Raw genomic sequence first — 14218 nt, 5'->3', positions numbered from 1 at the left:
AGCGGGACCGTTTCAACCCCCCCCCCCCTCCCCCCCCCGCCCCTCACAGACCGGCGGCGCGTGATGACGTGTCGTGTTGTGGCGGGAAGCTGTTCGGGCAGAAAGAAGCGAACTAACGGACAGGTTCAGAAATAAACCGGTTTGTTTGAGGTTACCGGAGGTTTCCGGAGGTCAGACCGGGACTGAGGCTGAAGCAGCAGCGGGGGGACAGCATGTCCTCAGCGGGGAGATGGACTGCGACCAGCTGGAGCTCAACCCGAGGATCACAGCAGCCGTGCGGAGAGGTGAGAGAGACGCACCGGACCCGGTTCACAAACATCACACTTTACCGTCAAATGTCTCAATCCTGTAAAGCACAACTTGGCAAACTGTCTTTATTTAGAGGTTTTAGTGGTCGGATCGGCAGATGCTGTCTGTCACTCGACCTGTGACCCCTTAAAATAAAGCAAAGTCTCCTCGTTACATGTTGCAGTGTTTACCGGTTAAATTACCGGTTATTGTCTTGATTCATCGGTTAATCGTTTTGTCCATAAAATGTCAGAAAATAGTGAAAAATATCCGTTAAAGTTCCCGCAGTCAAAACCCAGAGACGCTTTCATTAAGCAGCGTTGACTGTGTGTTAACCTGCATACAGACGGGAGACGGATTAGAGGAAAACCTGGTCCAGGTCTGAATGCTGGACCCTTACAGTGAGGGGGTCTGGGGGCTCTGTTATGCTGGCTTAGAGGGAAGAGTCACTGCTAATCAATATAAAGTAGTTGATGCTGATGGGAGTGGTCTCTTCCAGACCTTCACAGTCACCTGATCTCAACCCAGCATCATCATCATCATCATCATCACAACACCACATGAGGAAGATCTTTATGAACCATGATGTTATTGATCCTACAGTCTCTGATCTACTGGAGGGATGAACGTTGTTCTCACTGTCGTCAGCGTAGAAATGTTTCATCAGCGACCGTCAGAAGGTTGTTATTGATCTGAACTACGTGTGTGATCAATAACGTCCCTCATAAACCTGTCGGATAATATTTTATTTGTTCATGATGTTGGACTCCAGCTCCCTGCTCCTGTTTGGTGTTGTGATTATTATTGTCGTCACCATGGTTACCTTGTTTTCCCCTCCAGCTAAAGTGAAGACTGTGCGGGACGTGATGTGTGTTTCGGGTCCGGACCTGCAGAGGCTCACCGGTCTGTCCCGCTCCGACATCCAGCAGCTGATCCTCGCCGCCGCTGCCGCCTCCAGACGCAGCCGTCCAATCCCGGGTCAGATCAGTGATCCGGGCTGCAGTTTACCTGATGTGTGATGTCATGGCGTGTTAACCTGTGTTTCTGTCCACAGCCCTCCTGCTGCATCGCGGCGAGTGTCGCGGGTTCGAGTCCGGCCTCAGACTCAGCGCGGGCTGTCCTTTGCTGGACCGGCTGCTGGGGGGGGGCCTACCTGTGGGAGGGGTCATCGAGCTGTCAGGAGAGAGCGGAGCCGGGAAGACTCAGCTGGCCCTGCAACTCTGCCTGTCTGTACAGTACCCTCCCCGCTATGGAGGGCTGGGCTCAGGTCAGTGAACGCACCACAGCGGGGCTGGCTCAGGTCAGTGAACGCACCACAGCAGGGCTGGGTCGGGTCAGTGAACGCACCACAGCAGGGCTGGGTCGGGTCAGTGAACGCACCACAGCGGGGCTGGGTCTGGGTCCGGCTGCCACCGTTAGCTGAGGCAGAATGAAGGTGCAGGTGTTAAAGGGGTTTAACTTTCTCTTCCTCTCACCTGTCTCACAGGAGCGGTGTATATCTGTACGGAGGACAGGTTTCCCAGCAGGCGTCTGCAGCAGCTGATTGGACAACAGGTGTATCTTCGGTCAGACGTCCCTCCGGCTGAGATCGGCCGCCTCCGGTTCAGTGACCACGTTTACATCGAACACACCGCTGACCTGGTGAGGGACCCGTCTGTCTCTCTCAGGTGTCCCGGCACATCTGTCTGTCTCTCTCTGACCTGTCTGTCTGTTCCCAGGTGTCCCTGCACACCTGTCTATCCCGGCGTGTCCCCCTCCTGCTGGCTCGTGGTCTGGTACGTCTCGTGGTCGTGGACTCGGTGGCGTCTCTGTTCAGGTCAGAGTTCCAGGCTGCTGATTGGCTGGAGAGGACGAGACACCTGCTGACCTTCTCCTCCTGCCTGCATCACCTGAGCCACGAGTTCAACACACCCGTCCTCTGCATCAACCAGGTACCATGACAACGACTCTTGCTTCTCCTGGTTGGGGGTCAGAAGGGTTGTTGGTGGCGCCTCATGTGTCTGTTGGAGGCCGATTTGTGATCCACACATTTTGCCACAGATGGGACGATGGTGGCAGCCTGTTGGTGACGATGGTGGCAGCCTGTTGGTGACGATGGTGGCAGCCTTTTGGTGACGATGGTGGCAGCCTGTTGGTGACGATGGTGGCAGCCTTTTGGTGACGATGGTGGCAGCCTGTTGGTGACGATGGTGGCAGCCTGTTGGTGACGATGCCGGCAGCCTGTTGGTGACGATGCCGGCAGCCTGTTGGTGACGATGCTGGCAGCCTGTTGGTGGCGTTGGTGGCAGCCTGTTGGTGACGATGCTGGCAGCCTGTTGGTGGCAGCCTGTTGGTGACGATGCTGGCAGCCTGTTGGTGACGATGGTGGCAGCCTGTTGGTGGCGTTCGTGGCAGCCTGTTGGTGACGATGCTGGCAGCCTGTTGGTGACGATGCTGGCAGCCTGTTGGTGGAAGCCTGTTGGTGACGATGCTGGCAGCCTGTTGGTGGCGTTGGTGGCAGCCTGTTGGTGGCGTTGGTGGCAGCCTGTTGGTGGCGTTGGTGGCAGCCTGTTGGTGGCGTTGGTGGCAGCCTGTTGGTGACGATGGTGGCAGCCTGTTGGTGGCGTTGGTGGCAGCCTGTTGGTGGCGTTGGTGGCAGCCTGTTGGTGGCGTTGGTGGCAGCCTGTTGGTGGCGTTGGTGGCAGCCTGTTGGTGGCGTTGGTGGCAGCCTGTTGGTGGCGTTGGTGGCAGCCTGTTGGTGACGATGCTGGCAGCCTGTTGGTGACGATGCTGGCAGCCTGTTGGTGGCGTTGGTGGCAGCCTGTTGGTGACGATGCCGGCAGCCTGTTGGTGGCGTTGGTGGCAGCCTGTTGGTGACGATGCCGGCAGCCTGTTGGTGGCGTTGGTGGCAGCCTGTTGGTGACGATGCTGGCAGCCTGTTGGTGACGATGGTGGCAGCCTGTTGGTGGCGTTGGTGGCAGCCTGTTGGTGACGATGCCGGCAGCCTGTTGGTGGCGTTGGTGGCAGCCTGTTGGTGACGATGGTGGCAGCCTGTTGGTGGCGTTGGTGGCAGCCTGTTGGTGACGATGCTGGCAGCCTGTTGGTGGCGTTGGTGGCAGCCTGTTGGTGACGATGCTGGCAGCCTGTTGGTGACGATGCTGGCAGCCTGTTGGTGACGATGGTGGCAGCCTGTTGATGGCGTTGGTGGCAGCCTGTTGGTGACGATGGTGGCAGCCTGTTGGTGACGATGGTGGCAGCCTGTTGGTGACGATGGTGGCAGCCTGTTGGTGGCAGCCTGTTGGTGACGATGCTGGCAGCCTGTTGGTGACGATGCTGGCAGCCTGTTGGTGACGATGGCGGCAGCCTGTTGGTGGCAGCCTGTTGGTGACGATGGTGGCAGCCTGTTGGTGGCGTTGGTGGCAGCCTGTTGGTGGCGTTGGTGGCAGCCTGTTGGTGGCGTTGGTGGCAGCCTGTTGGTGGCGTTGGTGGCAGCCTGTTGGTGACGATGCTGGCAGCCTGTTGGTGGCAGCCTGTTGGTGGCAGCCTGTTGGTGACGATGGTGGCAGCCTGTTGGTGGCGTTGGTGGCAGCCTGTTGGTGACGATGCTGGCAGCCTGTTGGTGGCGTTGGTGGCAGCCTGTTGGTGACGATGCCGGCAGCCTGTTGGTGACGATGCCGGCAGCCTGTTGGTGGCGTTGGTGGCAGCCTGTTGGTGACGTTGGTGGCAGCCTGTTGGTGGCGTTGGTGGCAGCCTGTTGGTGACGATGGTGGCAGCCTGTTGGTGACGATGGTGGCAGCCTGTTGGTGACGATGCCGGCAGCCTGTTGGTGGCGATGGTGGCAGCCTGTTGGTGACGATGCTGGCAGCCTGTTGGTGGCAGCCTGTTGGTGACGATGCTGGCAGCCTGTTGGTGACGATGGTGGCAGCCTGTTGGTGACGATGGTGGCAGCCTGTTGGTGACGATGCTGGCAGCCTGTTGGTGACGATGCTGGCAGCCTGTTGGTGGCAGCCTGTTGGTGACGATGGTGGCAGCCTGTTGGTGACGATGGTGGCAGCCTGTTGGTGGCAGCCTGTTGGTGACGATGGTGGCAGCCTGTTGGTGACGATGGTGGCAGCCTGTTGGTGACGATGGTGGCAGCCTGTTGGTGACGATGGTGGCAGCCTGTTGGTGGCGTTGGTGGCAGCCTGTTGGTGACGATGGTGGCAGCCTGTTGGTGGCGTTGGTGGCAGCCTGTTGGTGACGATGGTGGCAGCCTGTTGGTGGCGTTGGTGGCAGCCTGTTGGTGGCGTTGGTGGCAGCCTGTTGGTGGCGTTGGTGGCAGCCTGTTGGTGACGATGCTGGCAGCCTGTTGGTGGCGTTGGTGGCAGCCTGTTGGTGACGATGCTGGCAGCCTGTTGGTGGCGTTGGTGGCAGCCTGTTGGTGACGATGCTGGCAGCCTGTTGGTGACGTTGGTGGCAGCCTGTTGGTGACGATGCCGGCAGCCTGTTGATGGCGTTGGTGGCAGCCTGTTGGTGACGATGCTGGCAGCCTGTTGGTGACGATGGTGGCAGCCTGTTGGTGGCAGCCTGTTGGTGACGATGCTGGCAGCCTGTTGGTGGCAGCCTGTTGGTGGCGTTGGTGGCAGCCTGTTGGTGGTGTTGGTGGCAGCCTGTTGGTGGCGTTGGTGGCAGCCTGTTGGTGACGATGCTGGCAGCCTATTGGTGGCAGCCTGTTGGTGACGATGGTGGCAGCCTGTTGGTGGCGTTGGTGGCAGCCTGTTGGTGACGATGCTGGCAGCCTGTTGGTGGCGTTGGTGGCAGCCTGTTGGTGACGATGGCGGCAGCCTGTTGTTGGCGTTGGTGGCAGCCTGTTGGTGGCGTTGGTGGCAGCCTGTTGGTGACGATGCCGGCAGCCTGTTGGTGACGATGCCGGCAGCCTGTTGGTGGCGTTGGTGGCAGCCTGTTGGTGACGATGGTGGCAGCCTGTTGGTGGCGTTGGTGGCAGCCTGTTGGTGGCGTTGGTGGCAGCCTGTTGGTGGCGTTGGTGGCAGCCTGTTGGTGACGATGCTGGCAGCCTGTTGGTGGCGTTGGTGGCAGCCTGTTGGTGACGATGCTGGCAGCCTGTTGGTGGCGTTGGTGGCAGCCTGTTGGTGACGATGCTGGCAGCCTGTTGGTGACGTTGGTGGCAGCCTGTTGGTGACGATGCCGGCAGCCTGTTGATGGCGTTGGTGGCAGCCTGTTGGTGACGATGCTGGCAGCCTGTTGGTGACGATGGTGGCAGCCTGTTGGTGGCAGCCTGTTGGTGACGATGCTGGCAGCCTGTTGGTGGCAGCCTGTTGGTGGCAGCCTGTTGGTGGCGTTGGTGGCAGCCTGTTGGTGGTGTTGGTGGCAGCCTGTTGGTGGCGTTGGTGGCAGCCTGTTGGTGACGATGCTGGCAGCCTGTTGGTGGCAGCCTGTTGGTGACGATGGTGGCAGCCTGTTGGTGGCGTTGGTGGCAGCCTGTTGGTGGCGTTGGTGGCAGCCTGTTGGTGGTGTTGGTGGCAGCCTGTTGGTGACGATGCTGGCAGCCTGTTGGTGGCAGCCTGTTGGTGACGATGCTGGCAGCCTGTTGGTGGCGTTGGTGGCAGCCTGTTGGTGACGATGGCGGCAGCCTGTTGTTGGCGTTGGTGGCAGCCTGTTGGTGGCGTTGGTGGCAGCCTGTTGGTGACGATGCCGGCAGCCTGTTGGTGACGATGCCGGCAGCCTGTTGGTGGCGTTGGTGGCAGCCTGTTGGTGACGTTGGTGGCAGCCTGTTGGTGGCGTTGGTGGCAGCCTGTTGGTGACGATGGTGGCAGCCTGTTGGTGACGATGCCGGCAGCCTGTTGGTGACGATGCCGGCAGCCTGTTGGTGACGATGCTGGCAGCCTGTTGGTGGCAGCCTGTTGGTGACGATGCTGGCAGCCTGTTGGTGACGATGGTGGCAGCCTGTTGGTGACGATGGTGGCAGCCTGTTGGTGACGATGCTGGCAGCCTGTTGGTGGCAGCCTGTTGGTGGCAGCCTGTTGGTGGCAGCCTGTTGGTGACGATGCTGGCAGCCTGTTGGTGGCAGCCTGTTGGTGACGATGCCGGCAGCCTGTTGGTGGCGTTGGTGGCAGCCTGTTGGTGACGATGGTGGCAGCCTGTTGGTGACGATGCCGGCAGCCTGTTGATGGCGTTGGTGGCAGCCTGTTGGTGACGATGGTGGCAGCCTGTTGGTGACGATGCCGGCAGCCTGTTGGTGACGATGCCGGCAGCCTGTTGGTGGCGTTGGTGGCAGCCTGTTGGTGACGATGCCGGCAGCCTGTTGGTGGCGTTGGTGGCAGCCTGTTGGTGACGATGCTGGCAGCCTGTTGGTGGCAGCCTGTTGGTGACGATGCTGGCAGCCTGTTGGTGGCGTTGGCGGCAGCCTGTTGGTGACGATGCTGGCAGCCTGTTGGTGACGATGCTGGCAGCCTGTTGGTGGCAGCCTGTTGGTGACGATGCTGGCAGCCTGTTGGTGACGATGGCGGCAGCCTGTTGGTGGCGTTGGTGGCAGCCTGTTGGTGACGATGCTGGCAGCCTGTTGGTGGCGTTGGTGGCAGCCTGTTGGTGACGATGGTGGCAGCCTGTTGGTGACGATGCTGGCAGCCTGTTGGTGGCAGCCTGTTGGTGACGATGCTGGCAGCCTGTTGGTGACGATGGCGGCAGCCTGTTGGTGGCGTTGGTGGCAGCCTGTTGGTGACGATGCTGGCAGCCTGTTGGTGACGATGGTGGCAGCCTGTTGGTGGCGTTGGTGGCAGCCTGTTGGTGACGATGCTGGCAGCCTGTTGGTGGCGATGCTGGCAGTCTGTTGGTGGCGATGCTGGCAGCCTGTTGGTGGCAGCCTGTTGGTGACGATGCTGGCAGCCTGTTGGTGGCGTTGGTGGCAGCCTGTTGGTGACGATGCTGGCAGCCTGTTGGTGACGATGCTGGCAGCCTGTTGGTGGCGTTGGTGGCAGCCTGTTGGTGACGATGCCGGCAGCCTGTTGGTGGCGTTGGTGGCAGCCTGTTGGTGGCAGCCTGTTGGTGGCAGCCTGTTGGTGACGATGCTGGCAGCCTGTAGGTGACGATGGCGGCAGCCTGTTGGTGGCAGCCTGTTGGTGACGATGGTGGCAGCCTGTTGGTGGCGTTGGTGGCAGCCTGTTGGTGGCAGCCTGTTGGTGACGATGCTGGCGGCCTGTTGGTGACGATGGTGGCGGCCTGTTGGTGGCGTTGGTGGCGGCCTGTTGGTGACGATGCTGGCAGCCTGTTGGTGGCGTTGGTGGCAGCCTGTTGGTGACGATGCCGGCAGCCTGTTGTTGGCGTTGGTGGCAGCCTGTTGGTGGCGTTGGTGGCAGCCTGTTGGTGGCGTTGGTGGCAGCCTGTTGGTGACGATGCCGGCAGCCTGTTGGTGACGATGCCGGCAGCCTGTTGGTGGCGTTGGTGGCAGCCTGTTGGTGACGTTGGTGGCAGCCTGTTGGTGGCGTTGGTGGCAGCCTGTTGGTGGCGTTGGTGGCAGCCTGTTGGTGACGATGCCGGCAGCCTGTTGGTGACGATGCCGGCAGCCTGTTGGTGGCAGCCTGTTGGTGGCAGCCTGTTGGTGGCAGCCTGTTGGTGACGATGCCGGCAGCCTGTTGGTGACGATGGCGGCAGCCTGTTGGTGGCGTTGGTGTCAGCCTGTTGGTGACGATGCTGGCAGCCTGTTGGTGACGATGCTGGCAGCCTGTTGGTGGCGTTGGTGGCAGCCTGTTGGTGACGATGCTGGCAGCCTGTTGGTGGCAGCCTGTTGGTGACGATGCTGGCAGCCTGTTGGTGACGATGGTGGCAGCCTGTTGGTGGCGATGCTGGCAGCCTGTTGGTGGCAGCCTGTTGGTGACGATGCTGGCAGCCTGTTGGTGGCGTTGGTGGCAGCCTGTTGGTGACGATGCTGGCAGCCTGTTGGTGACGATGCTGGCAGCCTGTTGGTGGCGTTGGTGGCAGCCTGTTGGTGACGATGGTGGCAGCCTGTTGGTGGCGATGCTGGCAGCCTGTTGGTGGCAGCCTGTTGGTGACGATGCTGGCAGCCTGTTGGTGACGATGCTGGCAGCCTGTTGGTGGCGTTGGTGGCAGCCTGTTGGTGACGATGCTGGCAGCCTGTTGGTGGCAGCCTGTTGGTGACGATGCCGGCAGCCTGTTGGTGGCGTTGGTGACGTTGGTGACGTGTGCATCTCACTTACTTCCTGTGTTAGATGTTGGGGTGTCGTATGTATGTATTGTGTATGTGGAATGTCGGCTCCCGGGTGCAGGAGGTGGGGAGGTTGGTGGAGGTTGGTGGAGGTTGGGGGAGGTGGGTGGAGGTGGGAGGAGGTGGGAGGAGGTTGGGGGAGGTGGGAGGAGGTTGGGGGAGGTTGGAGGAGGTTGGAGGAGGTTGGAGGAGGTGGGGGGAGGTTGGAGGAGGTGGGAGGAGGTTGGTGGAGGTGGGAGGAGGTGGGAGGAGGTGGGGGGAGGTTGGAGGAGGTGGGAGGAGGTTGGTGGAGGTGGGAGGAGGTGGGAGGAGGTTGGTGGAGGTGGGAGGAGGTGGGAGGAGGTTGGTGGAGGTGGGAGGAGGTGGGAGGAGGTTGGTGGAGGTGGGAGGAGGTGGGAGGAGGTTGGGGTCGACGTTACATCGTCATACGTCAAGATGTTGAATTTGTGGCTGGTTGGGCAGTTTAGTGAGGATCTGGAGATCCACTGGGTCGGTGTGCTTAAGGAGGATCTGCTTGTTTCCTGCGGCTGTGTGTTAGGGTTGTTTCCTGCAGCTGTGTGTTAGGGTTGTTTCCTGCAGCTGTGGGTTAGGGTTAGGGTTGTTTCCTGCAGCTGTGTGTTAGGGTTGTTTCCTGCAGCTGTGTGTTAGGGTTGTTTCCTGCAGCTGTGGGTTAGGGTTAGGGTTGTCTCCTGCAGCTGTGTGTTAGGGTTGTCTCCTGCAGCTGTGTGTTAGAGTTGTTTCCTGCAGCTGTGTGTTAGGGTTAGGGTTGTCTCCTGCAGCTGTGGGTTAGGGTTAGGGTTGTTTCCTGCAGCTGTGTGTTAGGGTTAGGGTTGTTTCCTGCGGCTGTGGGTTAGGGTTAGGGTTGTTTCCTGCGGCTGTGTGTTAGGGTTAGGGTTGTTTCCTGCGGCTGTGTGTTAGGGTTAGGGTTGTTTCCTGCGGCTGTGGGTTAGGGTTAGGGTTGTTTCCTGCAGCTGTGTGTTAGGGTTGTTTCCTGCAGTTGTGGGTTAGGGTTAGGGTTGTTTCCTGCAGCTGTGTGTTAGGGTTGTTTCCTGCAGTTGTGGGTTAGGGTTAGGGTTGTCTCCTGCAGCTGTGTGTTAGGGTTGTCTCCTGCAGCTGTGGGTTAGGGTTAGGGTTGTTTCCTGCAGCTGTGTGTTAGGGTTAGGGTTGTTTCCTGCGGCTGTGTGTTAGGGTTAGGGTTGTTTCCTGCGGCTGTGTGTTAGGGTTAGGGTTGTTTCCTGCGGCTGTGGGTTAGGGTTAGGGTTGTTTCCTGCGGCTGTGGGTTAGGGTTAGGGTTGTTTCCTGCGGCTGTGTGTTAGGGTTAGGGTTGTTTTCTGCGGCTGTGGGTTAGGGTTAGGGTTGTTTCCTGCGGCTGTGTGTTAGGGTTAGGGTTGTTTCCTGCAGCTGTGGGTTAGGGTTAGGGTTGTTTCCTGCGGCTGTGGGTTAGGGTTAGGGTTGTTTCCTGCGGCTGTGGGTTAGGGTTAGGGTTGTTTCCTGCGGCTGTGGGTTAGGGTTAGGGTTGTTTCCTGCGGCTGTGGGTTAGGGTTAGGGTTGTTTCCTGCGGCTGTGGGTTAGGGTTAGGGTTGTTTCCTGCGGCTGTGGGTTAGGGTTAGGGTTGTTTTCTGCGGCTGTGGGTTAGGGTTAGGGTTGTTTCCTGCGGCTGTGGGTTAGGGTTAGGGTTGTTTTCTGCGGCTGTGGGTTAGGGTTAGGGTTGTTTCCTGCGGCTGTGGGTTAGGGTTAGGGTTGTTTTCTGCGGCTGTGGGTTAGGGTTAGGGTTGTGTCCTGCGGCTGTGTGTTAGGGTTAGGGTTGTTTCCTGCGGCTGTGTGTTAGGTTTAGGGTTGTTTCCTGCGGCTGTGGGTTAGGGTTAGGGTTGTTTCCTGCGGCTGTGTGTTAGGGTTAGGGTTGTTTCCTGCGGCTGTGGGTTAGGGTTAGGGTTGTTTCCTGCGGCTGTGGGTTAGGGTTAGGGTTGTTTCCTGCGGCTGTGGGTTAGGGTTAGGGTTGTTTCCTGCGGCTGTGTGGGGCTTTGATGGCATCATAGAAGCTTGTGTTGTTGCAGCACGCCTGGCTGCACGGACTCCTTTATGTGTTTCCTCCGCTGGCTCTGATACCCGCCACTCTGTCCAGAATAAGGGAACATGGCGATTCTGATCGCTCCACATCGGCCTGCAATGCGTTGGCTAGTGGAGATTTATCGGTTGCCTTGGCAACTCCCGCCACGCAGGGACCTGCTGTCGCAGGGAGGGGGACGGTGTTTCACCCGCACCCGGAGCAACTCGCGCTGTGGGCCCATGAGTGGCTCGATCTGACCGCTGTGGGGCTCCTGCAGAGAGCGATACGCTCCGGCCTCCTTCACCAGGTGTCTGTGTAGCTCTAAGTGGAGAGTGTTGGAGGGACGGTGTCACAGAGAGACCGCTGGGAGTGATATTGTCATTCTTGCAGGATCTGATTGACAAACGAAAAGCCTTTTCCATGATTAAGCCATCGCCGCCTGTCATGTCGGATTTGGGGGACGAACAGTGAGCCAACACCCGCTGGTTTGCTGTTTTATGACGGGGGCTCGCAGGCTTCCCCCCGACTCTCGACTGCTGGTGCCCCCGTGGGACTCGGCTGTGGTTCTGGGGGGGCTTTAGGGCTCCGTTTGAACCACTGGAGGAAGCGGACCTGAAACACCCGTCCTTCACAACAGTGTTGTTACTCGGCTAAACGAGTTAGCAACATCCATGTGCTTTCAGTGCATCCCTCGTGCGCTCAGCTTGCCCCGGGTGATGTAAGGACCCGACCTTAAAATCCGAGGTGGTTGGTTCATGGACCTCGTGGCTTTCGTTGCCCCGCCTGGAGAGCAGCGGTCATGCGTGTTATGTCCGGTTCGTGTGTTGTACTCTTACATGAACAGGTTTCCATAAGGGGAAACCTGTTACTAAGCAACGCCTCTCCCACTGGGTGGCGGAGGCGATTGCTTTGGGTCTGCAGCCGCCGGCGGGTCTGCGAGCGCACTCTACTGGTGGCTCGGCCGCATCTTTGGCCTTAATCAGGGGAGTTTCTGCTCAGCTGGTCTCCGCCCCGTGTGTAGGATGCGCGGTCCTGGAGTCCTCGCTGGACCAGAGCGGCGCTCTCTGCGGGTCGGTGGACGATAGATAAGCTTGTCTGGCGATACGGGAGCAACCACATCCCATAGTTAGACATCGAAACAATATGAGTGAGTGAAAAGAGGTGCTTATCCTGAACGAGGCAGGTGGCACCAACACGTTCACCAGCCAATCAGGATTAAGATAAAGAGATTAATGCTTCTGAGGTCTGCGGCGAGGCGTCTGCGGCGAGGCGTCTGCAGGGAGGCGTCTGCAGGGAGGCGTCTGCAGGGAGGCGTCTGCGGCGAGGCGTGCATCCCATAGTCAGACATCTCCTAAGTTTCCAGGGTGGCTTTATGAGTCCTGACGGGGTCTGATGCTGCACTCTGATTGGCTGATTATCTACCTATATCTATGTATATATATATATATTTCTACATGTATTAAAGTGTGTGTGTGTTACAGGTGACGGGTGTGTTCAGCGGCTCCGTCGGCTCTTTGGGGTAAGAACTGATTTTTAGATGTTCCAGATGCATTCTGGGTATGTCGTCTCTGATCACCTGTATTGATTGATCCGTGTGTCTCAGTCCCGTGTCTGCCAGCGTGTCTCCGGCTCTGGGGTTGGCGTGGGCCAATCAGGTGCTGGTGCGGCTGATGATGCATCGTCTTCAGGGGACGGTTTCCCGTGGCGACCAGCGCAGCGCCCTCCGCAGGCTGGAGGTGGTGTTCGCGCCTCACCTGGCCCAAGGCGGCAGGGACGCCGCCGTGTGGACGGAAGGCGTCCGAGGACTCGCGGAGACGCCTCCGTTTCGACGCTCCCCTTTAAAAACGTGATTCTGCGTTAAACTCAGCTGTGAGAGCCGACAGCTGCTGGGTGAGTCTGATGATGTCACTGATGGCGTGGCGGTGCGCTCCACGTGGACAAACGTTATGGACACTTCAGTGTGCTGCAGTTACTCTGCTCTGTGTCGACACCCGGACTGTTAATACTCGTGTGTTATTAACTCAGTTCAACTGTCCAATCACAATAATTTAGATAAAACAGCTGAATTATTAATTGAACTCTGTTCATTTATCAAGGCTCCTTAAAACACATCAATAGATCGTAGATCAATAGATCGGAGATCAATAGATCGGAGATCAATAGGAATCTGATCACAGGAAGGTTTGGTTGTCATGGAGATTTATTATTCATTTGTTTTCACTCTGTCATTTTGTTTTTCTGTTTAATTACAATAAAGTTTTATTCTCTGCTTCTTGTCTTTGTTTCCTTTTTGAAACATCTTTGACAACAAAGATGCAGAACAGCAGTAAAAACACACACTAACACACACAAACACACACTAACACACATTAACACAAACACACACTAACACACATTACCACATTAACACACACTAACACACACTAACACAAACACACATTACCACATTAACACACACTAACACACACTAACACACATTAACACAAACACACACTAACACACATTACCACACTAACACACACTAACACACACTAACACAAACACACACTAACACACACTAACACACATTACCACATTAACACACACAAACACACTAACACACACTAACACACATTACCACACTAACACACACTAACACAAACACACACTAACACACACTAACACACATTACCACATTAACACACACAAACACACTAACACACACTAACACAAACACACACTAACACACATTACCACATTAACACACACAAACACACTAACACACACTAACACACATTACCACACTAACACAAACACACACTAACACACACAAACACACATTACCACATTAACACACACTAACACACATTACCACACTAACACACACTAACACACATTACCACATTAACACACATTACCACACTAACACAAACACACACTAACACACACAAACACACATTACCACACTAACACACACTAACACAAACACACACTAACACACACAAACACACATTACCACATTAACACACATTAACACACTAACACACACTAACACACATTACCACATTAACACTAACCCTCATTAACATCAACGAAACAACAAACTGAAGAATTATATGAATATTAATAATGATCAGGTTCAGTTGTCATGGAGACTTATTGATTATCATTCATTTGAATTACGTCACTTCTATTTTATTACTGTTTCAGTCAAAGCAGCGTCTCAACATGACGTCATACATGTTAACAGTCATACATGTTAACAGTTCAGACATGTTAACAGTTCAGACATGTTAATAGTCATACTTATTAATAGTCATACATGTTAACAGTCATACTTATTAATAGTCATACATGTTAATAGTCATACTTATTAATAGTCATACATGTTAACAGTCATACTTATTAATAGTCATACATGTTAATAGTCATACTTATTAATAGTCATACATGTTAACAGTCATACTTATTAATATTCATACATGTTAACAGTCATACATGTTAACAGTCATACTTATTAAGTCATACATGTTAATAGTCATACTTATTAATATTCATACATGTTAACAGTCATACTTATTAATAGTCATACTTATTAATATTCATACATGTTAACAGTCATACTTATTAATAGTCATACTTATTAATAGTCATACATGTTAACAGTCATACTTATTAATAGTCATACATGTTAACAGTCATACATG

The 14218-nt window shown here is 56.1% G+C and overlaps 1 protein-coding gene across 1 annotated transcript; it reads left to right on the top strand.

Moving 5' to 3' along the window:
- The first annotated feature begins 55 nt into the window (after positions 1-55).
- On the top strand, positions 56-12803 carry xrcc3 (X-ray repair complementing defective repair in Chinese hamster cells 3). The gene is made up of 7 exons (XM_067572533.1): positions 56-284; positions 1129-1266; positions 1343-1555; positions 1775-1929; positions 2007-2219; positions 12014-12051; positions 12136-12803. The coding sequence occupies exons 1-7, from the start codon at positions 230-232 to the stop codon at positions 12380-12382; spliced, it is 1059 nt and encodes a 352-aa protein (XP_067428634.1). The 5' UTR covers positions 56-229; the 3' UTR covers positions 12383-12803.
- Positions 12804-14218: the final 1415 nt, after the last annotated feature.

The sequence above is a fragment of the Thunnus thynnus genome, chromosome 18, assembly GCF_963924715.1.
Source record: "Thunnus thynnus chromosome 18, fThuThy2.1, whole genome shotgun sequence".
Lineage (NCBI taxonomy): Eukaryota > Metazoa > Chordata > Actinopteri > Scombriformes > Scombridae > Thunnus > Thunnus thynnus.
Note: the sequence above shows the minus strand (reverse complement) of the source record. Positions and strands in the feature narration are given on the sequence as shown.

What these genes read in the sequence shown, in the direction of transcription:
- xrcc3 (XM_067572533.1), top strand. Translation starts at nt 230, where the DNA reads ATGGACTGCGACCAGCTGGAGCTCAACCCGAGGATCACAGCAGCCGTG. An exon ending in ACGCAGCCGTCCAATCCCGG is followed by an intron (nt 1,267 to 1,342) that starts GTCAGATCAGTG and finishes TTCTGTCCACAG; the next exon opens with CCCTCCTGCTGCATCGCGGC. An exon ending in TCGAACACACCGCTGACCTG is followed by an intron (nt 1,930 to 2,006) that starts GTGAGGGACCCG and finishes GTCTGTTCCCAG; the next exon opens with GTGTCCCTGCACACCTGTCT.